The 26,877-nt window shown below is 34.6% G+C and overlaps 1 protein-coding gene across 3 annotated transcripts in view; it reads left to right on the top strand.

The window, feature by feature from the left end:
- Skeletor (DM13 and DOMON_DOH domain-containing protein skeletor) overlaps window positions 1-26,877 on the top strand; it is a 175,761-nt gene that overhangs the window by 67,305 nt on the left and 81,579 nt on the right. For all 3 annotated transcript variants that reach the window (XM_074174550.1, XM_074174543.1, XM_074174537.1), the window contains exon 3: window positions 10,848-11,029. In XM_074174550.1, coding sequence (XP_074030651.1) covers window positions 10,848-11,029 — 182 coding nt within the window. The remainder of the gene's footprint in view (window positions 1-10,847; window positions 11,030-26,877) is intronic.

Consider the following 26,877-nt stretch of genomic DNA (forward strand, 5'->3'; position numbering starts at 1 on the left):
TAGACAGAATTAGTTTTGCTATTCAACGTGGCAATGCTGCTTCGGTCTTTGAAACTATTCCTCCTTCACATAATTTTGATGAGATCATGCATTACCCTAATTTTAGTACGGAACTGAAATCTCTTCGAAACAAGCCGAGATATGTGGATATTCATCAGTTTCCTATCCGGTTAATTCACAAGTGATTTATCCACCTTCAGTGCCGTCAATGGACTTAGGTCATTCTTGCCCCCCAAATATGAGTTGCAGTCCTCATAGTTCTATTTCCCTTTCAGTGGAAGAGCTTCATGAAGCAAGAGCCGAATCGACCCCTCTACGAAACTCTTCTTCACTTAAAAGGATCGATCGCAGCTTGAGAATTAGTTCTTATGGAGATTTTGCGAAACATGTTCTTTCTTACGAATCAGTAGAGAGTTGTCCTGAAAATCTAGAGAAAAAAACTGGATTGGATAATTTAGGAAACACTTGCTACATGAATAGCATTTTACAAGTGTTGTTCATGACGAATAATTTCAAGAACGAGGTTTTAATGATGAACGAGAACGGGAATGTTTCCTACTTATTCATCAAACTCAAACATCTGTTCATGTAGCTGCAGTTTCGTAAGAATGTATCATCTTTCCCTCCAACCGATTTCCTGGAGTCTTTGAAGTTCACTAGATACTCGTTAGGACAACAAGAGGATTGTTCCGAATTCTTGGGGTTCTTGTTGAATACTCTTCGTGAGCAAAACAATAGCAAAATCAATTCTCCTGACCGCTCTGGATTGAATGATTCCGTACAGTCCATCTCGTCTGGTGTTTATAAATATTTTGCTGAAAAAATCCTCACTTGTTCACTTTGTAGTAAATGTTCGAGAGGTAGCGAAAACTCATGTGAATTTCTGAAACTTCATCTAGCGTTTCTTAATATGACTAATAACCAGTCCGCGCAAAGGTTATTGTTAAATCATCAGAAAATGGAATTTTCAACAGGTGATGATCGACTGTATTGCCAAACATGTGCCAAACTAACTGACTGTTATAAGGAAACAAGTATAGCTGAGGCACCAGTCAACCTAATAATAACACTGATGATCTTCAAACAAGACTCAACCTCTGACGGAAGCAAGAAACTCTTTCGAAGTTTCGAAATGAATAAACATTTCAATCTAGCAGACCACTATTATAATATTCATGCAGTCATTATTTACTGTGGTTCTGGCATTGAATTTGGTCATTATTACGCCTTGGTCAAAGACGAAACGGACTGGTTTAAGTTTGACGATAGTCTTGTCACGAAGTGTTCTGGCGATGTATTGAATCTATTGGAGCCTCTGGAGACACCCTATATTTTGTTTTATGAGAGAGAGGACATTAACAGATCAAGATCTTCAGATGATGTGGTGCTGCAGAATTTTCCGGGTTTTCCTGCAGCTAAAAAAGCAAATGCGCCACTGGAATCAATAAAGCCACCCCGGTGCGCCAATTAATTTTTATTGTTGTTTTTATTTTTATCGTTGTTTTATTCAACTTAAATAATAATGATTAAGTACACGAATAAATATTTTTTGAAATGAATACAAACAGAATAATGTTCACATAGCAAGCGCATCCAACTATATTGAGAATGTGGAAAATTAGAACCCAAATGCAACGAATCTACTATTCAACACCAGGTTTTCCACAAGCTGCCTTGCAGTGAAAACTTTAGTGAAATATAGAAGACGAATTTCGTCGGTGGTCGATATCGAAGTTTGGCTTTGCAACTAGTTACCTTGAGGAGATTCGTTTGTCTTTGATATTCAAAAATTGAGTTCTCTGTCAATCCTATAGATGTCATCTTGGTAAGGGGAACCTTACTTATATTGGAAATATTTCAATTGAGATTTAAAACAGTTATTGAGTTATCCACAATTTTCAGGCAAAGATTGCGGCATACGCTGTCTGTTTGAAAAATATGGTGAATTTTCATTTTTCTCTAAAAATATTTATTAATTTAACAATTTCAATTATGTCCTTCAAAGTAGTCCCCCTCAGATATAATACACTTGTGCCAGCGTTATTTCCAACCTTCAAAGCAGTTTCGATATGTACTTTTTGTTATTTCCTTGAGGTCTCTCAGCGATTTGATTTCTACATTCTCAATCGTGAAAATATGGTGAAAACGGTTGCTGGGTCATGATTACGGTGTTGTTTTTGAGCAAAAATTTACGACGAAGCAATGACGAGTGAGCAGGTACATTATCATGATGCAAAAGACATGAATTGTTTTTCCACAATACCGGACGTTTTCTTCGTATTGCTTTTCGCAAGCGGAGCATACCTTCAAAATAATACTCCTCGTTGACCATATGAGCATGTGGCAGAATCTCCTAATACGCCACGGCAATCGAAGGAAACAATGAGCAAAACATTTGGTCTTGGCTCTCCTGGGCTCTTCTATTGGGAAGATTGGTCATAACCATATACCCAACTTTGGTTTCGATGTCATAACCAGTGATAATCCTTTTAATCAAATCTGAATCGCCGTTGACGTCATTTAACAATCTCGGAGCGATACTCATGAGTCGGGTTTTTAGTCAAAATTCAGCAGTTTTGGAACGAACTTTGCTGCCATACGTGTCATGCCCAAAATTTCCGAAAAAATTGCATGACATGACTTTTTCCACTTTCACAATATTTTCATCGGTTGTTGATGTGTTGGGGCGTTTTGGGCGAGCATCGTCATTCACATCTTCTCGACCTTCTGTGAAAAGCTTTTACCACTTGTAAACATTTTGATGACTCAGAGTACAATCACCGTATGCCACTGTCAACACTTCAAATGTTTTTTGAGCACTTTATTCGTTGTGTGAACATATATTTGAAACTAGTGTACTAACATAATCATTGATCGAATGTACGTAGCCCGCGAAATTTGAAATTTCACCTCATTTTTTACAGTTACTCATAGATTGTTTGAAGGTGATTAACAATTTTTTCTGAATAATTTCATTAGTTCGGACTTCCACTGTCTAATGATATAAAAAATTATTTGAAATTACTAAAAGAACCAATACAAATTAAAAAGAATAGCTGAAAGTAACAATTATATTGTGAAAAAAATCCTTAAATGAAATTACGGTGAAATGAGATACAAGTGGAAAATAAAACATTAAAAATAATTACGAGATTCCAAGCCAAGTTACTTCACGACGTTTCCATTGTTATTATCTACAATCGTCTTCGGGTGATGGCTGGACTAATTCCTCCGAAAGATGGTCGCTTGTAGGGAGTTTTTCATTTTTTGCCTGATTATGGGTTTCCATATGTTGCGTATCTCTACGCTAGATTGGCTGAATACATTGTTGAACAACATGTATGGGACTTCTTTGAATTTCTTCCTAAATACACTAAATACAATTTGATGAACAGATTTGATAAATGTCTGGAAGTCAACAGAAAATAAATTGAAAGAGGTATCAGGTAACTACCTGAGATGACTTTTTCTTCAACTTTGTGTCTGAAAGTTACTTTTCTGCATGAACTACACATCCTTATATAGAGTAATCTTTTTTTAAATTGATTGATTCTTCCTTTCTTTCTTTGAAAGATTCCTATATTTTTTTTGCCTGAAAATGGAGAGGTAGAAAGCCAAAACCTCTCTTCATAAAACATTCAGGACAAATATTTCCTTCAAATTGAAAAATGTGTTTATTAATTAATTGATCCAAGAAACATTGTTAAACTATTCGAAATGAAGATTTCCTAGCCCATGTTGGACAGGTGCATTTGTTTTATTTTTTCAAGAAAGACTGAAATATCTCGTCAACGATTGATTATCGATGAAGGGAATGTTACTGGAGAGTGAGTGAAAATCATCTCTATATTCCAAATCTGCCTTGGTGGTGAAATGAATGATCCATCAAACTTCCGGCCTATATCATTGCTTCCGACAGTCTCAAAAATAATTGAAAAATTTGTAGAAAAGAGAATGCTGAACTTCTTAAGTAATCAATCATAACTTACTATGCGAATCTCAATATGAATTCCAAAGCCATAAAAACACAGGCGATGCAATCTTATCTCGTCTGGATTGGTTTAAATAATAACGAATATATTGGGGCAATATTCCGCCCCAATGAGCATTCGACTGCGTGAATTATGAAACACTATTGTTTAAACTTCAGTACCATGGCTTTAGAGGATTCTCATATAACTGGCTTTACAGTTATCTAACAATTAGGAAGCGACTAGTTAAACTTCAAGGAAATAAATCGCATATTGAGAATAATACAGCAGGTGTACCACAAGTTTCGGTTTTATATCGGCTATTTTTTTTTCTACTTCATCTGAAGGATCTGGTAATCATTGACATTGAAGTAAAGTTCACACTTTTTGCAGATGACACCACCATCCTTTGGCGTAAGACAAATGAAAATAATCTCAAAGACATCATAACTCTATAAGGTTAAACAGTGGTGCGATTCAGTGAATCACGCTATAGTTAACAGAACTCACACAGAGTTTTTAGGGGTATTTATAGATGTTAAATTAAAATTTGATAAGTATATAACGAGTATATATATGAGAGAGAGGACATTGTTGGATCAAGATCTTCAGATGATGTGGTGCTGCAGGTTTTTCCGGGTTTTCCTGCAGCTGAAAAAGCAAATGCGCCACTGGAATCAATGAAGTCGCCCCGGAGCGCCAATTAATTTTTATTGTTGTATTTATTTTATTTTTATCGTTGTCTTAAAATTGTGTATGTTGTAAATCAATCTTGAGATATTGAGATCACCAATTAAATTACCCTGTATATATAACGAATATATTCAAAAATATAGCATCTAGCTGCTATGCAGTTCGAGTTGTTTCTAATGAACTCAATCAATCCTCAGCCAGAACTGTATATTTTTCCTTGAATAACCCTGCGTCCGACACGTGGGGTGTGACATACCCCAGACGTAGAAAATTCCATATAACTTTTCGAAATTGGTGCTCCAGCGTCGGATATATTCAGTAGCTTCCGCATATAGCCTCCACTCTCATATTCACATCTCAAATCAGTCGTCGTTTGACATCTGTCTGTACCATGCAGAAATGAACTGCAAATCTTCCGTAAAAATAGCAAATATTGATGACCTATAACTTTTTTTTTTATTTTCGATAATATTTTTTTATTTCTAATTTATGATGTTTTATTATCTGTTTGAACCAGCAATTTGATATTTATTCAGTCGTTTTATGTGCAACAGACTTCTTCGAGTAAATCTATTTTTTCCACTAAAATAATCCATTGTTTTGGTAAAGACGGAATATAACGATTTTTTGCTCGTTTTGGTAAATCGAAAATTATTTTATTGCAAAAAGAGATATTACAGTATATAATTCTCATACAATACGTTCTACAAAAAAAGGGCTGTCAGATACATATGTAAGGCAAAATCACAATACCATTGCAAACCGCTTTTAATCAGTCAGAAAATTGTTACTGTCTCTTGTTTGATCTTTTTATAAATCGTGTGCCTAATACAAAAAAATACTCTAACTGAGCAGCAAATAATGACTGACGTTAACACACGAGAGGAAGTCGGAATTTACCCTTACCAATCCCAAAATCAGCGATTACAAAATTTTCTTTGATGTATGAGTGCAAGAAAATATACAACCACCTTCCAGGGTGTTATAAGGCTATAACAAATATAAAAAATTCAGAAATTCAGTTAAACGAGTACTTCAGCAAAAAGCCTACTGTGACTCAGAAGAATATTACAATGATCTACTTTAACTCTTAGTATTTCCGATGCTTACTTATCTGTAATAGTAATAATAATAATAAATCGACTTTATTCATCATAATATACAATAGAATACATAGCATTGACAGTAAGATACTATTTCAATAAATGGTGAATTGGCGGGGGTTCAGCCTGAGCTGTTTTTCAACCCTATACCGTGAGAAAGGAAGTGTCTACAAGTGTTTTCTGTATGATGTATTCATTTATTATCTGTAATGACTTCTGTATCTGTAGAGTAAGGAGGGTGAGTGTAAGCCCACGCACTTAGGCCACATGTGACCCATTGTACATTCCCCCGAGGAGTTGTCCTCCTAGGTCGTCGTCCATCCTGTCCTTTCCAGGAAGGTGGACAGGTCGCTGGAAGACATCTCCTTTATATCAGCAGGTGTAGGCCAAGACTCGCCGAACACACACTCTCTTATTGACGATAACTCCGGGCACTCGCACAGGACATGCCTGACAGTCTCATCTTCCTGTTCACACATCCTGCATAGAGGTGTGTCCACTAGCCCCATATTATGTAGGTGTTTCCTTAGCTGACAGTGGCCAGTCAGAAATCCTACTGTAAGGCATAGATTTTTCCTGGTCATCGCCAGATATTTCTTCGGCGCCAGCTTCCCAGGGTCGCCCAAGGTGATCCTGGCAAGGATACATCCTTTGATTTCATCCCATCTCTTTAAAGATTGAGCATGGGTGTAACATTTGACTAGTTCCGCAATTGTCGAAGTCATCAGGCCGTGGGTGCCACTTGGTCCTAAAATTCTTAGTCCAGCCGCTTCCTTGGCTAAAGAGTCGGCAATGCGATTACCTTTACTCCTGTCGTGCCCTATAACCCACCTCAGGATAATGTTATTATCTACCGAGGCTTTGGCTAAATCTTGGTGGCACTCTCTGTAATGATTTATATATTGTTTTATTTATGTGTATTCGAATATGTACATTTTTCACCCATTATATCATAATTTTCAAATCATCTAAAGGAACAATTTGTTCAGGCCAGTCTAAACTCCCTACACTGTAGGTTATTAGACCGACACCTATAAGAAAACAACTATTCCCGTGGCTAATACTACGGCTATTGGCGATACAACTGCCGCAAAACATTTTCAATTATTGGATCACACCTGCAGACCGGTTTCGGGCTGTTTGGTCAGTGAAAAGTAGTGTCTATCATCAACATAAAGTCGATGATTTCCGATAATTGAAAATCGAATTCCTTCAGAGTATCATTCCTCAAACTACCGAAAAACCGGTCTGCAAGTGTGTTCCAATAATTGAAAATATTTTGCTACAGTTGTATCGTCAACAGTATATGCAGGAATAACTTCAGAAGAATCCTGTACTGATACCTGTCGGATATAATCCAAAGCCCTTCGCAGTATCATCCAGGAGACTAGTTGTTTTCTTATAGGTATCGATCCATTAAGCTATAGTGTAGGGAGTTGAGACTGGCCTGAACAACTTGTTCCTTTGGATAATTTGTAGCCAGTCTTCAAGTATGCCCACTGACTATATGTATCAAAATTTTATTATTTTTCAATATTTTTTAAAAAACTTCAACACTATTGACTTCATAAAGCGGCAATAGTCTTGTGAACAAGGATTTCTCGAACAAAAAAGCATGATTGATTGATTGATTGAATGAGGCAAAACTTCGACGCTCAATTTGTTCAATTTTCAGACGGTTACTTGTGAAACGTGCGAACGAGCATTGTTTGGAGCAGGATCGGATCTCTTCTGTTGACGAGTGCCGGCTGCTAATGACGCTTGTTTCCGGTAAATTTCGTCAATTTCCTCAAAATAGGACTCTGCTGTGATGGTTTGACCGATTGCAAAAAAGTTATAGTGAATAACAGCTGCCGTTTACCACCATACAGTAACCAGGGTCTTTTTTGAAGGGAGTTCTCACTTTTAGGAAGTACTTGGGTGGCATTGGTGTCCAACAACTGCCCTGAATATCTCCTGTTGTCGTATAGAGGATACCCTTTTTATCACCCATGACCGATCCGATAAAAAAAACGTTTTGGTTGCGCGAAAGCAAAGAAGTACAGACCTCAAAATGTGACATTCTCTATCGATTGTTCAAATCGTGAAGCACCCATTTCTCGAACTTTTTTACCCTTTCAGTATGTTTTAAACCAGGGGTCTCCAAACTACAGCCCGCGGGCCAAATTCGGCCCGCCAGTGTCATCAATCCGGCCCGCGACAGCCAATGATTTACTGTCATCAATCTGGCCCGCGACAGCCAATGATTACCTAATTGTTGTTACTATTGCTGTGATAAGTTGAAGAAGAAAACACAGAATGACAATCACTCCGTTTTATTTACTTGCAAGGTAAAACTTAACGACAGAAATGATGACAAAGAAAACTTAACTTAAGTATCTAAGTTCAAGCATATTAATAACTAACAAATAATTGTAAATCACAGTAAAACAAAAACACTAATAAGATTTATGTGATTGTGATTTTCCACCGACAATACTTTGTAGTTGTGGATCAATTTTACTTGCACCAATTATCAAAAGAGATTTGAAATGCTCATCAGTTAATTGAGATCTGTAAACATTCTTTGTGTACTTCATCTTGGAAAACGTTTTCTCACACAAGTAAGTAGTACCAAAAACAGGAAACAACCCACGAGCAAATTTATGCAAATTATCAAATTGTTCCAGTGGAAGACTCTTATGAAATTCCAACAAAGATGAATTTTGATATTTGTTCTTAAGAATATAACTGCACCGTAAATCAATAATTTCCATTTTGACTCCCGGAGCCAGGGTTTCAATGTCAGACTCAAAAAGATTTTGAAAAAGCTTAATTTCATTCGCAATGACATCAAAATCTGAAAAACGAGTATCAAAATTTATCTACAAAGCACTCAAAGTTTCGATTGCGAAATTGACGGGAAATTCAGTCTCTGTAGTGTGGCTGAATATTTCACATGTTTCAAAATGTGTGAAACATTTTTTACGTAATTGCGATTGGAATAGTATTATTTTCTGCCTGAAGGATTTAATATTGGTGTATAAATCAGGGAGAAGCTGATTTCCTCCTTGCAATCTCAAATTCAGTTCGTTCATATGATTTGTCACATCGACATAAAAGGCTAACTTCCACATCCACTCACTATTTTCTAAATCGACAAAAGGGCGCTGCTTCTCATTTGAAAAAAATTTCGATCTCTGCTCGAAGTTCAAAAAAACGCCTAAGGACTTTTCCGCAACTAAGCCAGCGTACGGCAGTAAGATATGGTGAATCATATTTTCCAATCTGTTGAATAAACTCACGGAATTGTCGGTGATTCAGCCCAGTGGATCTGATGAAGTTATCAACTGATATGACTGGTTTTAGAACTTCAGACATATCCAAACATTTTCCCCACAAGGACTGTTGATGAATGATACAATGTAAGACTAATGGTTTTGAACCACCATCATTTTCTACAGCCTTTGACACAAGTGCAACCACTCCTTTATTTTTACCATACATATTATTGCCTCCATCAGTTGTTATAGATTTCAAATTTCTCCATCGAAGGTTCTTTTCATTAATGGCATTTTCAACTCCCTTGAAAATATCTGCCCCAGTTGTCGTGCCGTGAATACTATCAATATCAAGAAGTTCTTCATACACTTCATAGCTTTTATCTACTCCGCGAATAAAAATCAACACCTGAGCAGTATCTGACACATCCATTGACTCATCCAATGCTAGAGAAAACCACTCATGATGTCCATTTTTGTCAGACAGTTGAGATGATATATTTTCTGCGATGTCTTGCACCCTCCGCGCCACGGTGTTTGCTGACAAACTGACACTTTTAAATAAATTTACCTTTTCGGGGCATATTTCTTCGGCTACTGCAATCAAGCATTCTTTTATCATTTCTCCATCGGTGAATGGTTTGCCACGTTTTCCTATTTCAAGAGCCACACGAAAGCTGGCGCGAGTTGCAGACTCTTGTTCAGTATTCGCTTTGGTAAACAAAGATTGCTGCGATTTGAGTCCGCGTTTCAAAGCTTCAAATTTTTCCTTTCGCAAACTTCCGTTGCATTGGAGTAACTTTGAAGATGTTTCGATTCATAGTGTCTTTTGATGTTATAGTCTTCGAGAACAGCTATGGTTTCGTTACAATTTAAACATAGCGCCTTATTACTGGCCTCAATCACAAAATAATGAAAATTCCATTCTTCTTCTTAATGTGTCCTGTTGTACGTTAGAGACCAATACCTCAATGTATACAAATTATAACATTTTCTAAGGTAGGTACATACCAATTTCGAATTGACTGATCTGAGACAGTTAAAAATCTGGATCAAAAAAAATATTACCAAGTATAAAAAAAATGTTGAATATCCAAAATAAGTGATGAATTCAAAAAAACGAGCAAGAAAACCACGTCAGTTTCCGTTTGAAACAGCTTATCTCGAAAACGGTTCAAAATAGAATTAGTATTATCTGAACAAAGTCAATCTGAAATTAGATGTAGAGCTCAAAAATGTTGAAATATACAGGGTGTTATATTTGAAAAAATTGAGTTCCACTCATTTTTTCATGAGATCAAAGTATCTGCATTTTTTGAAGACCCTGTATGAGGCAAATGAAAATATGACTCGGAGTGAAGATCCTCATAGTATCACTCCACTCCATTCTAAATTTGATCGTTTTAGTGCAAGAGAGTTCAAGATTATCAGCATTTATAAAAGTTCATGTTTGGTAAAAAAATATCGAAATTAATTTATATCTTCTAAACGGTAATAGATAGGTACAGGGAAATAGTATATGAATTTGTTGACAAAGTGATAATTATTCATAATATGATATTATTTAGGGGTGTTCCATTTAAAAAATCAAAGAAGCCGCTACTTTATAGTAGAAGGGACAACGCCGCTTCGTCTGAAATATTTTAGGCGTGTATCATATTGATTTATACATACTGTGAAATTTTCAGGTTGATCCGTTAAATAGTTTGTCAGAAACGGCTAATTAACGCTCATCATGAAAAACCCTGTATAACTTATATTCCACGCAGAAACACTCTCATCCGAAAACTATGCCCTAATTTATTTTTTCATTTCCTCAGCGGCCTATTTCTACGCCAGCACCCACAAAGCGGCAGACAAAAACGGCTTCCGGTTGAGGGACGAGAACGGAAGTGGAGAAGTAATCAGGAGGTACCGAAAGGAAGGCGTCACTCTCACCCTCCCCGAAGGAAAAACTTTGATCAACATCAAGATATTTTATGTATGGTGCGAGGATTTCGATGTAAGTGTTTTTGTTTCGAGCGAAGCTGATGTAAGGGGTAGATGGAAAAATTACTTTTTGCGCGGTAATGAACGACTCTCATGAAAATCGAGGCGGAAATTTGTTTTCGAGAGGCCTGATAGGATGAAAATTTCAGTAACAGAAGGATGGTAGTATACTAGATATTTCCAAACGCCATGAAATATTTTTTCGAAACCATTTGTCATCTGTAAATTCTGATATTAGACGATGTTTACAGTTTTCCTTCGCAATCATAGCCATTTAGAAAACAGAACAGACAAACAGAAAAGTGATACATAATTGATTTATTCATTTATTTATTTCACCCTAACAGGCCTGGTGGCCTCATTATAAAGATGACTTAAAATAAAAATATACATGAATTTACAAGTACTTGAAATGATATGTTATATAAAACAATATAATATAATATGGGGATGAATTATTATCTAACGAGCAGTACTTATTACAACTCACAACAAGAAAAATAAAATAAGAAATAACAGAAAAACTAATTGCTAAACTGATTCTCAACCTGTCTACGGACTAAAGATCTAAATTTTGTGGTAGACATATTCCAATCAATATCTAGCAAGCAATTTATGTGGTTTGCCAGTCGGAGCATGATTCAGAGGTATCCTACCTGGATACCTCTGAAGTAACGGTCACGAAGGGAGTCTTGAACTAAAGGATAGTACGCGTAGATCTGAGAGGTACATTAATTGGTAATAGTGGTAAAAAAGTCTGCGGAATTTATATTTTATATACACTAATTAGTGCAAAGATTTTTCGCCTAGAGTCTAAAGAGGGTATATCAAATTGAGTTCTCAATTGTTTATTATTTCAATATTTATTTCACTTGTTGAACAGTATGAAAGCATTACAATAAACATTTACATACCGTAACAAGGAAGACGTCCATGTATAACAAAAAACAAATATAAGTATATAAATATAAAACAACAAAACACGACAGATACTAAACTGTACACATGAAGGTAATTAACAGTTTTTTTTATCGAGAGTAACTAATAAAACTCGTCAACGGTGTAACAGATTCTTTCGATAAGATATTTTTTCAATTGTCTTTTGAAAATGTAGATGTTCATTGAGTCCTTGATAGAAACATCTAGCTTGTTATACAATTTGGGTCCAAGATATAGGTGACTCTTTTGATAGAGGGAGGTTCGGTGAGGATTCGCTATCAACAACCCTCTAGTTCTAGTTGCGTATGGGTGGTCTTGCTGGTTTGCGCTGAATTTTTCTTTATTCTTATGAACGTAGAGACACATCTCATATATATACAGACCAGCAACTGTGAGTATTTCCAGCTTTCTGAATGAGCTTCTACATGAGTGTCGCCATCCTAAACTAGCAATTATTCTGACCGCGCGCTTTTGTAATATAAATACTCAGCCGAGGAGCTCATAACCCAATTCGAAATTCCATACCGCAAGTGACAGCCAATAGTTGCATAGTACAGACTTAGGAGCACCTCTCTTCCACAATGATTCGACATAAATCTCAGTGCATAACAGTTCTTTCGTAGTTTATCACATAGTGAATCTATATGAGCACCCCAATTCAGCTTATGATCTAGAATTAGACCTAGCATTTTTGTTTCTGGTTTGGATGTCACCCTAATGCTGTTTTGCTGATATTTAGTGCTGAATGATTTTTTTCAGCCCATTCCATCATTTTCTCATATATGGATTCTGTTGATTCTGCAATTGCTAATGTATTACAATCAGTGACCAGAACATTTGTATCGTCTGCATATGCAACTTATATGTACCTTTGAAAGACTATTTAGGTATTGTATCAAGTCGTTCGCATAAATAAGAAAAAGCAGTGGTCCGAGTATAGACCCCTGTGAAACTCCTTGCTTGCAGGCCAAGGACTGACTGTGAACACCTTGAATTCTCACTGTTTGTGAGCTGTACTCTAGATATGACCTCATCCAATCTTGGGCAACTCCACGAACCCCATAGCGATGCATTTTCTGGATTAGTACATAGTGATCCACACAGTCAAGTGCTCTAAAAAATTCGATGAACAAACCAAAAATTTGCAGTTTGTTATCCAAGGATGTTGCTACGTGTTCTATGAAGTAATATAAAGCTGTTTCCGTGCTTTTATTTGGCATGAAACCATGCTGGTTTGTCGAAAGTAATTCATTTTCGAGGAGAAACGATATAGTACCCCTCTATAGTTCTCATAGCTATTTGAATCTCCTTTTTTAAAGATTGGGGTAACGATTGCAACTTTTAATTTCTCAGGAAACATTCCCCGTTCCATAGAAAGATTAAGATCATATTCTCTTTGTTCTTCCGCTTTCGTAAAATGAGCATTAAAACTGTTAGCCATGCTGTTGTAATCGGGTTTACTACCTTAGAAATTCGTTCTGTATTTTTCCAGTTCCGATAAAGTTGTTTGGTATTCTCCATTCCTAATTACAGAACCGTATTCGAGTTTAGATCTCACTAGCGTGAAATAGAGTACTTTTATGGAATCTATGTCTATGACCCTTATAATACATTTAATAAATTATACTATTTTCAGGAGACGCTCAAAATCGATTTGATAATTGTCCAGGTATTTTGTAAACTTTGTATCGCTGAAAAATAAAACTTCGCCAGTAGAATAGCAATATGATAATAGTGATATTAGACAATGGAAGTCCGAACTGATGAAATACACCACAAAACATTGTCAACCACCTTCAAACAAACGTAGAACAATATTGATGAATCGACTTCATCCATCATTAACCAAGCTATTAATAATATCGACACATAGAAATATATTCCGGTTCATGATGAATTAGCAGGTGTTCTGCGGTAGTTTTTTTAACCTAACCATGATGAAATATCCACAAACATTTTCATTTCATATAAATAAATTTCACATTCACGATATCAACACAAAATTTGATTTTGACATTGAAGTATGGAATTTCGGTAAATTAGGTCATGAATGAACGAAAAAAAATGCCTGGAGAAAGTTTTCTTGTGTATCCAAATATGAATGTACAGAGTGGGACACTTTTGAAAGGAAAACTCCTGTTTTCAAACTTACGATATCTATCATTGTTTCTGAGTTACAGCATGTTTTTCGAAAATGTGCATTTTCGAAAAGTTCCTGTAACTTTTTTTCTGTAAAAAATTTCTATGAAAACATTTTCATAGCACTTTTTCACGTGAAACTCAATGGTGTTAAAAACTAATATTTTCAAATAAGTTATCTATAGTTATTGACGGAAAACTATTTTTTAATGAGACCCTGTATAATCCTGCATATTTCAATAGAGCTTGAATTACCTTTCCTGAAATGTAGCATCTGAAATATTTGAAATACAGAGCTTTAAGGTTTTTCCATGTGGACTTTGATCAAGTAGAATGCAAATCTTCACTGGTAGCTGTCAAATTTTGATTTGAGCAATGAAGACGCTCTACAATTAGTGGTTTTTGTTCAATTTTCAAACACATTTCCAATGAAGTATGAGAATTATGAAAAATTGGATATGATAGTCTGTTTCATACAAACCGGAGAAAATGCAGAAGCAGCAAACAATTCGTATCAAGAGAGGTATCCAGACTATTTGGAGATATGTTTGCAACATTGCAACACAACCCAATAGATGGTGATCAATTCGAAAAGAAAAGGCCAAAATTATATGAATCAAATAGGGATAAGGAGTTGAAAGAGATCGTCGGTTCAGGAGCTGTGGAAAATCCTTCCAAATCGTCAAGGCGAAATTTGAAAATATCAACAAGCAAGAAATAACGTTGGGAGGATTTTGAAAAAAACAACAAATTCAAGTTACACAGGACCAGATGTTTATCAACCAGGAGCTATTGAACCCCGCATGACTTTTTGCCAGTGGTTCCTGGAAAGTTGTAACAAAGTGCGTGATTTTTCGTCAATTTGTATTTGGACAGACGAAGCTTATGTGAGTGGTGCCGGCATTTTCAACCGCTACAACTCTTATACTTGGACAAAAAAAAATCCTCATTCTGTTGTGGAGCAGAGAAGTGAAGAAAGATTTAGATTAGGTGTGTGGGCAGGTGATTTCAGGGGTAGAATCATCGGTCCGTTCATTTATAATGGCATTTATAAAAGCAAAATATTGAATCCCTTGGTGACAAATTGTCCCTAATGGAGCTCAGGAAAATATATTTCCAACGAGATGGGACTTCGCCTCACAACACTGAAATTGTCACTAATTTTTTGGTTGCAAAGTTTGGTAATAATTGGATAGTCAACCAAGGACCCAACCGTTGCCCGGCCAGATCACCGGACCTAACGTCTTTGGATTTTTACCTCTGGGAAAGGATGAAAGATCATATTTTCAAATTGCTTACTAATTCTAGATATGAATTGGAAGCGGTAGTGATGCAAAGGTTTGCTTCTCTCACTCTTATTGAACTAATTAATTCAAAAAACATTCAGAAAAGATGTCGCCTGTGTGTAATAGAAGCTGGTATACATTTCGAACACCTTCTCTGGAGAAATATATTTCATTGTTTGTTCTTTATCATTATTAATATTATTGTTGAACTTTAATTCATTAGTAGTATATTATGTTGAACTTTTTGTTGCAATGTTTCAACTATTTTTATAAAGTTGAATACGTTCGTAATCGAAAGAGAAAAATTAAGTTGCGTAATTTTTATTCATCAAAATTGACAACTACTTCAAAACAAATATCAACATCTAAAACACGTCTACAGAGCACACTCAAAATTAAATGGAACAGTTGTGTCGAACAATGTTTGACTGATCCTCTCTGCCACTCCATTTTGTTGCGGAGTCCCTCGAAACTGATGTTGAATACCATGTTTTTGCAAATATTCTTTGAATACATTTGACAAATATTCGCCACCATTGTCACTTCGTGAACAGCAAATATTTTTCCCGTGTAAATTTTCCGCTCTCCCTTTATATTCTTTGAATTTATTGAAAACTTCATCTTTGCTCTTCATAAAACCAATCACACGAAATCTTAAATAATCATCTATGAATGTGACAATGTATCTGCTATCATCTAATGAAACTGGTGTGATCGGGCCTACTACATTTGAATGTATAAGTTTCAAAGGGGCTTCTTCTCTATTGAAACTTCGTTTTGGAAATGGATTTCGCCTCAGCTTTCCTTGAGCAAATGTTACAATTTTCTTCGATTTCGTCACCTTCATCAGAGTTATGTATATTTCCGTCTTCTTTGAGCATTTTCTTCGCAGCAAGAATATTCAAATGAGCGAAACATCTATGCCATAATTTATTTTCTTTAGAAATGGCTTCATTTGCAGAAATATTAGTAAATGACTGATGTTGCTTCGTATTAGTATTTTTCTCTTTTATGTAAAATAATCCGTTGATTTTCATCGATTTTGCAACTAGTTCTCCACATGGTGCAATTATTTTCTAATGATTTCCTTCAAATATTATTTTCAGGCCTTTTTCAGTTGCTACTCTCGTCGACAATAAATTAGTTATCAGTTCTGGAACATATAAAACATTTTTAAGTACTTTAACGGATCCTCCATTTTCTTCGTCCAATTTCAGTTCAATATCTCCAAAACCAGTTGATAGGATCGTCTTTCCACTAGCTATTTCTACAACTGTGTTTCGTTTGGTGAAATTTATGAATTTCTCAAAATTTGACGTCATATGATTCACTGTCCAGTATACAAGTATCCCAATATGTTTTACTATTCACCAAATAAGAAAAATGATGTTCATTTTCTTTTTCTTCCCTTCGTCTAACACTGAATGCAAATTTTGAATTTGAAGCTTCTGACTTTTCCAACTCATTGAAAGATTTGTATGGTTTCGTTCCTTTTGCTGCAGCCACAGTACAATTTTTTCCAATGTGACCTGTCTCCAGACATCTGTAACACCTCCAATGTTCGTGTGAATAACTGGTTTTTGTGGTATCAGTAGTATCTCCTCTATATCGGTTCGAGCCTGCTCTGTTGAATAGCTTTCCACGTCTAGGTTTGAAATTTCCACATTTTAAATTCATCTGTGTCTTTTGCGCCGCAAATGCTTTAACTTTATCTTTTTCTTTTTGTCCATTCAGCTTACTTTCGATTCGTCTTTCTTCTTCTTGCAGCTTTTACTTCAAATTGCACATATTCAGGTCATCTTCATCGACTCTTAGATTCCTTGCTAAGTGCTCATATTGATCAGGTAAACCTAATACCGTGAATGCTGCATGAACTCTTTCGCTAAATTCGAATTCAGAATTTTCAACTTTATATAACCCGTTTCGTCTATTCAGGTACTGATTGATCGTCTCGTCTGAGCTTTTGGTGGTATTGATGAAACCTTTGAGTAACAGTAAGTCATGCCAAGTATCAAATTTAGTATGGATTTTCTTCAAAGTTTTCCATATGTCTTTAGCTGTTTTACAATGCATTATGTCATCAAGACTGTCATTATTCACCAATAGATAAAGAACAGATTTTGCATTATGATCTTTCTTTCTGTTTTCTTCAACTCTTATTTCATTTTCGTCAAAACTAGAATCAACAGCTTGCCACAGATTTTCAACTTCCAGGATTCCTTGCGCCCTCATCGACCAATATCGATAATTCTCGGAATTTAGTTTTTCCACTTTTAAGTCGTCCATGCTAAATGTCAATTCACCTCTGCGTCTAACTAAATTGCTTCGTTGAAATTCACAACTCTCGCCGTCGATAAACTCTTTCAATTACAGTCCTGGGCCCATAACATGTTGAACTTTTTGTTGCAATGATTCAACTATTTCTATATAGTTGAATACGTTCGTAATTGAAATAGAAAAATTAAGTTGCGTAATAACTTTTTATTCATCAAAATTGACAACTACTTCAAAACAAATATCAACATCTAAAACACGTCTACAGAGCACACTCAAAATTAAATGAAACAGTTCGATACTGAGCTGACTAAAAATTAAACATTTCTAACATATTAAGTATGAATTTTTATCAGTTTTATCGAAACTATGCGTTCTAATTATTGCTGTGAAAAGCTTTCTCAACATTTCTTAGCAACTTCTTTCTGTTTTATCGACGCATCGGCGTCGTCCAAAGCCTACTTTCAAAGTCTACATGAAAAAACCTCTGTATTTCAAAGATGACTTTAGCAAAACATCGAGTGTGCTACAGTTTCGGAAAGGTAATTTTAATCTCTATTGAAATATGCAGAAATATACAGGGTGTCTCATTAAAAAAATAGTTTTCCATCAATAGCTATTGATAAATCATTTGAGAAATAAGTTTCTAACACCATTAAAGTATTTGTTTGAAATACTCCGGGAATGTTTTCCTTGAAACAAAAAATTTCTGACAGGACAATGCAGATTGTTGATGAACATGCTGTAACTCAGAAACGATGATAGATATCGATATGCGGTTTTCACCATAAGGTTTGTCATAAGGTTTGACACCCAGGCACAGCCATAAGTTTTCATCTATCCAGTTAAAAATGCAGGGTATTACTTTTTCTTTTGTTCTTGAGTACTTTCTCTCAATGAACCCAAAATATAGTCTCCGTTCAAAGTTCATAATATCTTGTTGAAAACGTTCTCCTTACTCTTCTGAGTAACCAACTATGTTGTTTCTGAATATAACTAACTGGGCATACTTTCGGAGACATCCTTCAGCCCGTGGCTTTGAAATTTTTTAACATATTCTCAATTAGCTGTTCGTAGCCTTCAATTTCATTATTTCCTTGAAATCCAGACACTACTGCTTTGAGACTATTTCAACTCGCATTTTGAACCCTTTAAAACTCGGCTAATTTCTGGACCAATCAACAACTTTTCACATATAGTCAGTGGGCATACTTAAAGACTGGCTATGAATAAAATCATCTGAAAGAACAATTCGTTCAGGCCAGTCTCAACTCCCTACACAGTAGGTTAATGGACTGACACCTATCAGAAAAAAACTACTCCCCTAGCTAATACCACGAAGGGCGTTGAATTATATTCGATAGGTGATAGTGCAGGATTCTTCACAGAAGTTATTCCTGCATATGCTGTTGGCGATACAACTGCCGCAATAGATTTTCAATTATTGCCAACAGCATATGCAGTAATAACTTCTGTGATAAATCCTGCACTGACACCTGTCGGATATAATTCAACGCCCTTCGTGGTATTAGCCAGGGGAGTAGTTGTTTTCTGATAGGTGTCAGTCCATTAACCTGCAGTGTAGGGAGTTGAGAGTGGCCTGAACGAATTGTTCTTTTAGATGATTTCAAAACTCCAACTTTAACCTTTGGTAGTAACAACTTGGGGAAAACTGTTTTATAATATTCAAAAACTTCTGATTTTTCACCAATATGTTTACAATGTTTCTTTTACCCAAACTTAATATGCAAAACCGGCATTTACATTTTTTCCGCTTCAACAATTGACTTAAATTTTATGTTTTGTTTCCCGACACAAAGTTCTTCTCTAATACCGTCTAGTATAATACTGAGAATCCGCTCTGCTGTACCATAAACAGAGATAACAGAGATATATTTTGTATATCCACCCTATAATCCCATTTGAAATACTACCATTTCAAAATATACAATCAGCTGCCACTTATATTCGAGATTCTTCACAGATTTTGGTAATATTCAACACTTTCATAATATTCTTTCAGATGAGCTGAGTGAGCGATTGGATTGGAAATTTATTTCCGTTGTGTAATGAAACAGCTTTCAGGCTAACGTATTCAAAAAACACTTTATTGTGAGATTTCCACTAAACAATTTTACAAAAACGCAACACGTGTTTCTCCATACAATGGCTTCATCGGACGTGTCTTTTCTAACTATATTCTACATGTTCAATGCTTAGTATACCTTATTTTACAATTTGAAATACCTACGTTTCAAGTACCTGTTTTTTACATGAGTTTGCAATGAATTAAATTGATTCAATTCTAATTGATCATTCAGAAAATTACACGAACTCCTGAATCTATCGATTTCTAAACATTCTAGAAGATTGAGTTCCAAACACTTCTCTTCTGAATGTAACACGTCGTATTCATGATTGAACTCATGTCCTTCTGCCAAAAGATGGTTTGTAAATGTGAAATTTATATTTCTAATAACAAAACTGCTTCTATGCTCTTTTATTCTTTAGGAAAATGTTATCCCAATTAGGCCGATATACAGTTTTGGGCAAGAGCCACAAGTCAGCTTATATACTCCTTATCTATCCGACACCGAAGTTTTGTCTTTATTTTCGATATGAAAACAGTAAAGACAAAACTTCAGTATCGGAAAGATCAGTAGTATATGAGTTGACTTGTGGCTCTTGTCCAAAACTATGTATTGGCCAAATAGGGAGAAAGTTTTCCCGAAGAATTAAAGAGAATAGAAGCAGTTTTGTAAATAGAAAAACCCATTCCACATTATTATTGAATAATAATTTGACCACATTTTTCTTTCAATACAGGATGAATTGGGGCTGTATATGTAAATAGCTATGGTTTGAAAATCATGACAAAAATAATCTCAAAAAATATATTATTTTCAATATTGAATTCTTTCAGATTAAAAATCTAAAATGGAATTTCATCGTGAAATTAATTCGAGATACATGATTATCCGAAATTCCTTTCGGATATACAGTGGAAGAAAGAATTTTTATAATGACAATTCGTTATGAGGACTGTTATAGGACACGAAAAATTCTACATGAGAGTTCGCATTGATAAGAAAGTTTATCGTTCGATAGCACCAAAATATTTTGGGTTCGGATTTCCTATCAAATTACAACAATGAGTTCCATGAAACTTGACGTTTTCCTTTAAAAAATACTGAATCTTCTAGCAACTCAGTTGAATCACTTTTCAACAATGAAATAACGCAATCTTCCAAATCTTCTTCTGTGAAGAATTACCCTGACATTTGTGATTTTGGAATTTGGTTTTCGGGATTTGTTTCGTCTATTTATATAAAATAAGTTTCTAGAACTGTTCGGTATATACTCATATTTTCAGAAAGAGCTTTTTATGAGAAAATCAAATGTAAAATCAAATTAAGGGTGTACAATTTTAAACAAAATTCGAAAAGAATTGTTCAAGTTTGGATTCATCCAGTATTAGAAGAGAAATGGTCAAATTACCTTTTGATAATGAAAGAGATATATTTTCAAATCACTTGTATAACAAAACAAATATTTTAAATGAGTTTTTATTCAAAATGGTGACGAATGGATGCATCTATTTTTCGACATATTTTCAAATCAACCTGAACCGCTTGCTATATATTTATTTGATTCTATTTTTTGAATTAATTTTATAACATTATCTGAATATAGGAAGGATTTAATACTATGTCTTCTCCCGTCGAGAGAAACGGTATTCTTGTCAAGACGACAGAGGAATTTTCTCTCCACTCAGTATCGACAAGACGCAACATTAGGCATATGTAAATCTAATACGTACTTACCAATCTCCCTCAAGATATATTCTGACTAGCTAGGCATTGAGATCAAAAATTGAAAGACCGGAGTTTGATCAAAGTGATGAATTAAAAAATCCAGAAGTATAATTATATTTTATAAAATAATAAATTTCGACTAGTATCAATAAATCTCTGAACAACGCCTCTGTCCCTCAAGAGTAAGAGGCTGTACAACCTTCAGTTTTTTATTTTGAAATGCATTCCCAATTATATTGTTTATTGCAGATTTTTAATGGAGGAATAGAAACGTTTATTTCGCGGATTCCTGTCAAGCAATATCAGCATATCAATGGAAAATAGTAACTAATTATGGGTTTCATTATAGTTAATACATGTAATCACTTTACAATCGAGTACTTCTTAACACAGAAGCAGAATTGAAGGAAATAACTTTTGCGCGAGATTACAAAATGATAATTAGACAAAACGTGTTGTTCGTGTTTCATATAATTTTCCATTTTTGGGCATTGAGTGAATGTAATTCCAGTGATGGGATTGTTCGGGATGTTTTTATACAATTTGGTGTCTGCTGAGAATCTGATAAAGACATTGTTCAAAAAGCATTTTTCGTGAAGGAAATCAGATTTCTTCTATGGATTCTTCTGGGAATCCTCACCTCCCACAGTCTGAAAAAAAATTTCAATAGAGAACTTTATTAAAGGGTAACTTTTGGCTCACCCCGATGAGTTATTGCGTGAATTCCACATATTCTTCAGAAAGGAAAATTCATCAATTTCCTCTCTTTTTTAAGAAGTGCATAAATATTAAGTTTCAGAAGTCAGAATCTGCATCCGACTCCAGAATTGAAGAAATTAAATATAAGTTGCAGTTTTTCTTTAGTTAGATTTAGTTTCAAACTTTCTCAAATGGAAGAAAGGTTTTGGCTTTCTACTTCTCCATCTTTATACGAAACAAAGAGGGATTCTTCCAAAAATCTTTTCCAAATATTAATCTCTCCTAAAAAATAACCCCTTTCAATTTATGTCGAAAGAGTTTCGAAATGTGAAATATGTCAATAATTTTGACTGCCGTTTGAAACATTCGATGTAGTACGAGGCGTTTTCTGATAAAAGCCTGATGCGATTATGGCACTTTCCACATTTTTTGAGATTATTCATTTCTAAAGAACTCTTTTGAATATCTACACTTATCTCCAGATTTGAAAAATTACGCCGATTATTTGAGTTTACGTCTTTCAGTATGTGGTTCATTGGCGATCATTCAATATAATATGTTCCATTCCAATTGTGATCACCATCGGATTTTAAAACGTTTTGATCCTGGTAACTTTTTATTTAGATGTTCTTCCTCACGCTCTTTCAATGGCCAACAATATAACTTGTACCATAAGAACAAGGTGAGTTATATAGATGCAATTTTCATTTCTGTTGATTTTTGTATGTGTGAGTGTAGATCTCAGTGTATTCTTACATTTTGTTGTTTATTTTGTAAGAAGTATCAACATATGACGATATCTGTGGTAGGTGTCGGTTCTTGAGTAGATGATTGTTGAGTTCGTGGTTCTTAAATTGGTGTTGTTGTTTGTAAAATGATTTCGATGTTAATATACGGATTTCTATGCATTACTTCTGAAATTTAACACTCACATGATTGTTTGATGTTCTTTCGATGAACATTTGTATCACTCAACATACGGGCGATATAGCAAAAACATCGTCAACATATCTCCATCACACTTTTGAGCTGTTCTAGTGAGTTTCAACAAAGACTATTAAAATTTTTGAGAAAGAAAGTTTTTGGCTTTCTATTAGGCCATCTTGATACAAAAAAAAGTGGGAATCTCAAAGAAAGGAAGAAATCCATCAATTTTGAAAGAAGTTACTATATACCTACATGTGTAGGTCATGCAAAAAAGTTGCTTTCGGACACAAACTGAAAAAAGAAGCCCTCCTGAAACCACTACTTTCATATAATAATTGAATTACACGTGGAAAATTCATTCGAAACAAATACTTTTATATGAACACTGAATTAAACAAAAACATTCTTCTCTACTCAGTTTGTATTCAAAACATTCGTTAAGGAATTGAATCAAATGTCATTCATAGGATTTTTACACATTATACTGAATGAAAGGTAAACATTTCACTTAGATAGAACACTGTTATCCTCTCTGGTAGACATAGATGTTTCGCTGTAATACATTTGCATTAGAACTCTTTAGTACCAATCTGGATAATATTAAAAGGAAATATTCACAACTCATTCATAAATAACGATTTTCATGTCACGAAATAAGTTGGATCTACTTATGTCATCGATGATATCGTAATGACATTCACTTACGTATTTGATTAAATCCCAGCCGAGAGGAATCTTGTTTAAATTGAAAGGGTTATATTTTAGGCAGTGAATAATTTTTGGGAATTTTATTTTCTGATTTATTCGGCCGTTACTTGATGGAGATCCAAAGTGATTTCATAAACTACACCTAACGATTTGATCTTCACCAACTTTATTTTTGAATAATTGATGGATGAAGCAGTTACTACGTGGTAGGAGGTGATCATGAAAAATGAGAAATAATAATTTCTATGTGTTGTCACCAATTTCATTTGTAAAAAACGTTACTGCAATTTCATCATATAAGGACATTTTCAAACAAATACAATAAACTGATGATAATTCATAATGTTAGCCCTTATATATCTGAACACCACTGTAGGTAAAACAGATGTAAAACTTAATTGAGTAACTGGACTTTGTTCACCTGTAACAATGTGGAAACGCTAATTTGAAAACCGTGAGTAAAATAGATCGATTTGAAGCAGGTTACATCCGCAATCCAAATGCTTATAATAATATGTGTGCGAAGACTAGGATAATATCGATTTCCAAGCAACTTTTTCTGTTGTTTGTCCAAAATATGTTAGAGATGAATTTCACTAGTTCGGACTTCCATTGTCTACTATATAAAATGATTTGAAATCCCTGAAACAAGTGAAAAGGAATAATTAAAAAAAGAATAGCTGAAGATAACAATTATATTAAGCAAACAATAAACCTGAAATGAAATGATAGTAAAATAACCTACAAGTAAAAATATAATAATTGAATAAAAAAAAATCAAAGGAATGAAAAAAAAAATAATAAAAAAGTGTAGAGATTCCAAGTCACGTTAGTTCACGACGTTTCGATTGTTGGTATCTACAATCGTCTTCGGGTGATGACTGGACTGATTCCTCCGAGAGATGACTATTTATAGGTCGTTGAAATACTTTCACTTTCTCTGCTTTCCATTTTTCGCTTCACTGATTCCGTGAGAGATGACCGTTTTGGCGGGAGTTGGCCATTTTTCGTTTGATGATGGGTTTCCATATGTTTCGTATTTCTACGCTGGCCTGGCTGAATACGTTGTTGGACAACATGTATGCGGCTTTTTACTTGTTTCAGGGATTTCAAATCATTTTATATAGTAGACAATGGAAGTCCGAACTAGTGAAATTCATCACGAAACATTGTCAATCACCTTCAAACATATGTTAGAGATCTTTAACACATTTTGTACAGGTGATACGTGTCGCGTCCAGGAGGAACATTATATGAGCTATATGAATAAGAAAACAAGTTGAACATGTTCAAATCATCTTCTAGAAGAAAATCATATCTTTATCGGAAATTTCAAAATATTACAAATAGAAAATGAAGGTTCGAAACTAAATTATTTGCAAATAATGTAAATTAATAAACTTGAGTATTCAAACAATCTACTGAATGACCAACTGGGTTTGGATAGATCACCATTAATTAACTTTTTTTCTTAGAAATCAATGTTATCCTAGCCTTCGTATTATTGATGTAGAATGGATATAATATACTCTACTATTTTTATAGGTAATCATAATTTGAGAATGTACCTTTGGTATATAAAAGTAAAGTAGATACTTTAGGTATAATTATGATCGAGTAACTACCTGAGTAGATAGTTCTAAATATGATTACGAGGAGTATGTAAAAATTACAGTAAAGAATTAACTTTTGGTATGTAATTCAGTACGAAAAAGTTACTGTGTTAGCGAAACATGTGGTGGTTTTGAAAATAAAGTTTGTGAAGATCAAATCGTAAGGTGTGGTTTATGAAAGAATTTTTTAATACTGGCGACAAAAAGAAAGGAGAATAAGCTAAAAAAATTATCAGTTGGGATCTTATTCCAAGCAATTCTGTTTCATTTTTTGTTTTCAATGAATATTCCTTGTTGCCCCCCCCTCAGTATTTGTGAATGTCTGTTTCGAAAACCGTCTCAAAACGGTTGATACGTCAACAGTAATACCACGATACCTCAAAATTTTATCGAGTATTTTCTTCAAACCTATGATATGATGATGAAATTGAAAGCTAGGCCACCAAAACAGAGTTTTACTGCAACGAAACGTTTCTTCCTGACAGTTATAAAACTGACGCGATAAAACCGACAGCCGTAAAATTCACAACTAGGTGAATAATACGTGAGTCTCTGGGCCAATTTCAGCCACTGTCACTGTCCTAATCAAATTGAACCAATGAAATCATATATTCAAATATAACTGTGACTTAATATAAAAACTCTTCTAGAGAAATTACTAGGGTGATCTTGATATTACGATTATGACAATGACCAGACCCTAACTCTCCTAAAACAACTCAAATGAACATGTAAATCAAATGGAAGTAACCAATAAAATGAACAGATATAAGTGACGGCAGAAAAACAAATTTCCATACTTCAATGATCCACATAACCTCAGGAATATAAGACAGCAATTCTGTAATTCAAACTCCTCCTTGAACACCAACAATTTGATTCTTATTATTTTCGATTTCAATTAAATTTAGAGTAACATTTCCATTCGAATTAAAAACGTCAAATTGTACGAATCAGTTTCGATTATGATCTTCAAAATCCTGAATATTATAAACAAGGCTATTCAAATTCGTTTCTGTACATGGGGATCTCGTAAACGATAAGCGATATACTGTCGTTTAAATCGTGGCAAAGTTGCTTATTTTAGAGACCTATTCAATGATGTAAAAAATCGAATATAGCTCTTTAAGTTCTGAAAAAACAAAAAAACAAAAAAGTCCCAAATTATATTTTTGCCTATATCTTCTTTATTCGCAGACATATTAAAAATCTGTCTACATTTTGCTATTGGCACTTGATGTGGGCTATCAGAATATGTCCATAAATCTTTTATACAGGGTGTCATCTGACTTGGGCCATCCCCATCTATGAATTTTTAAATACGGACCTGTATTTTTGTTGTAGTTTTTGTATCGTCGGCGTTCACTTCATACAGAGAAATTAAATTAACTTCAATATTTCGGGTTGTTTCAATAATATTTGATTGTAATTGTGTGAATTATTCCCTTTTAAATTACGGCC

Source organism: Leptinotarsa decemlineata, unplaced genomic scaffold (genome assembly GCF_025532065.1).
Source record: "Leptinotarsa decemlineata unplaced genomic scaffold, Ldec_3_MD MMD2_P_RNA_scaffold_12, whole genome shotgun sequence".
In the NCBI taxonomy this organism is placed as follows: domain Eukaryota; kingdom Metazoa; phylum Arthropoda; class Insecta; order Coleoptera; family Chrysomelidae; genus Leptinotarsa; species Leptinotarsa decemlineata.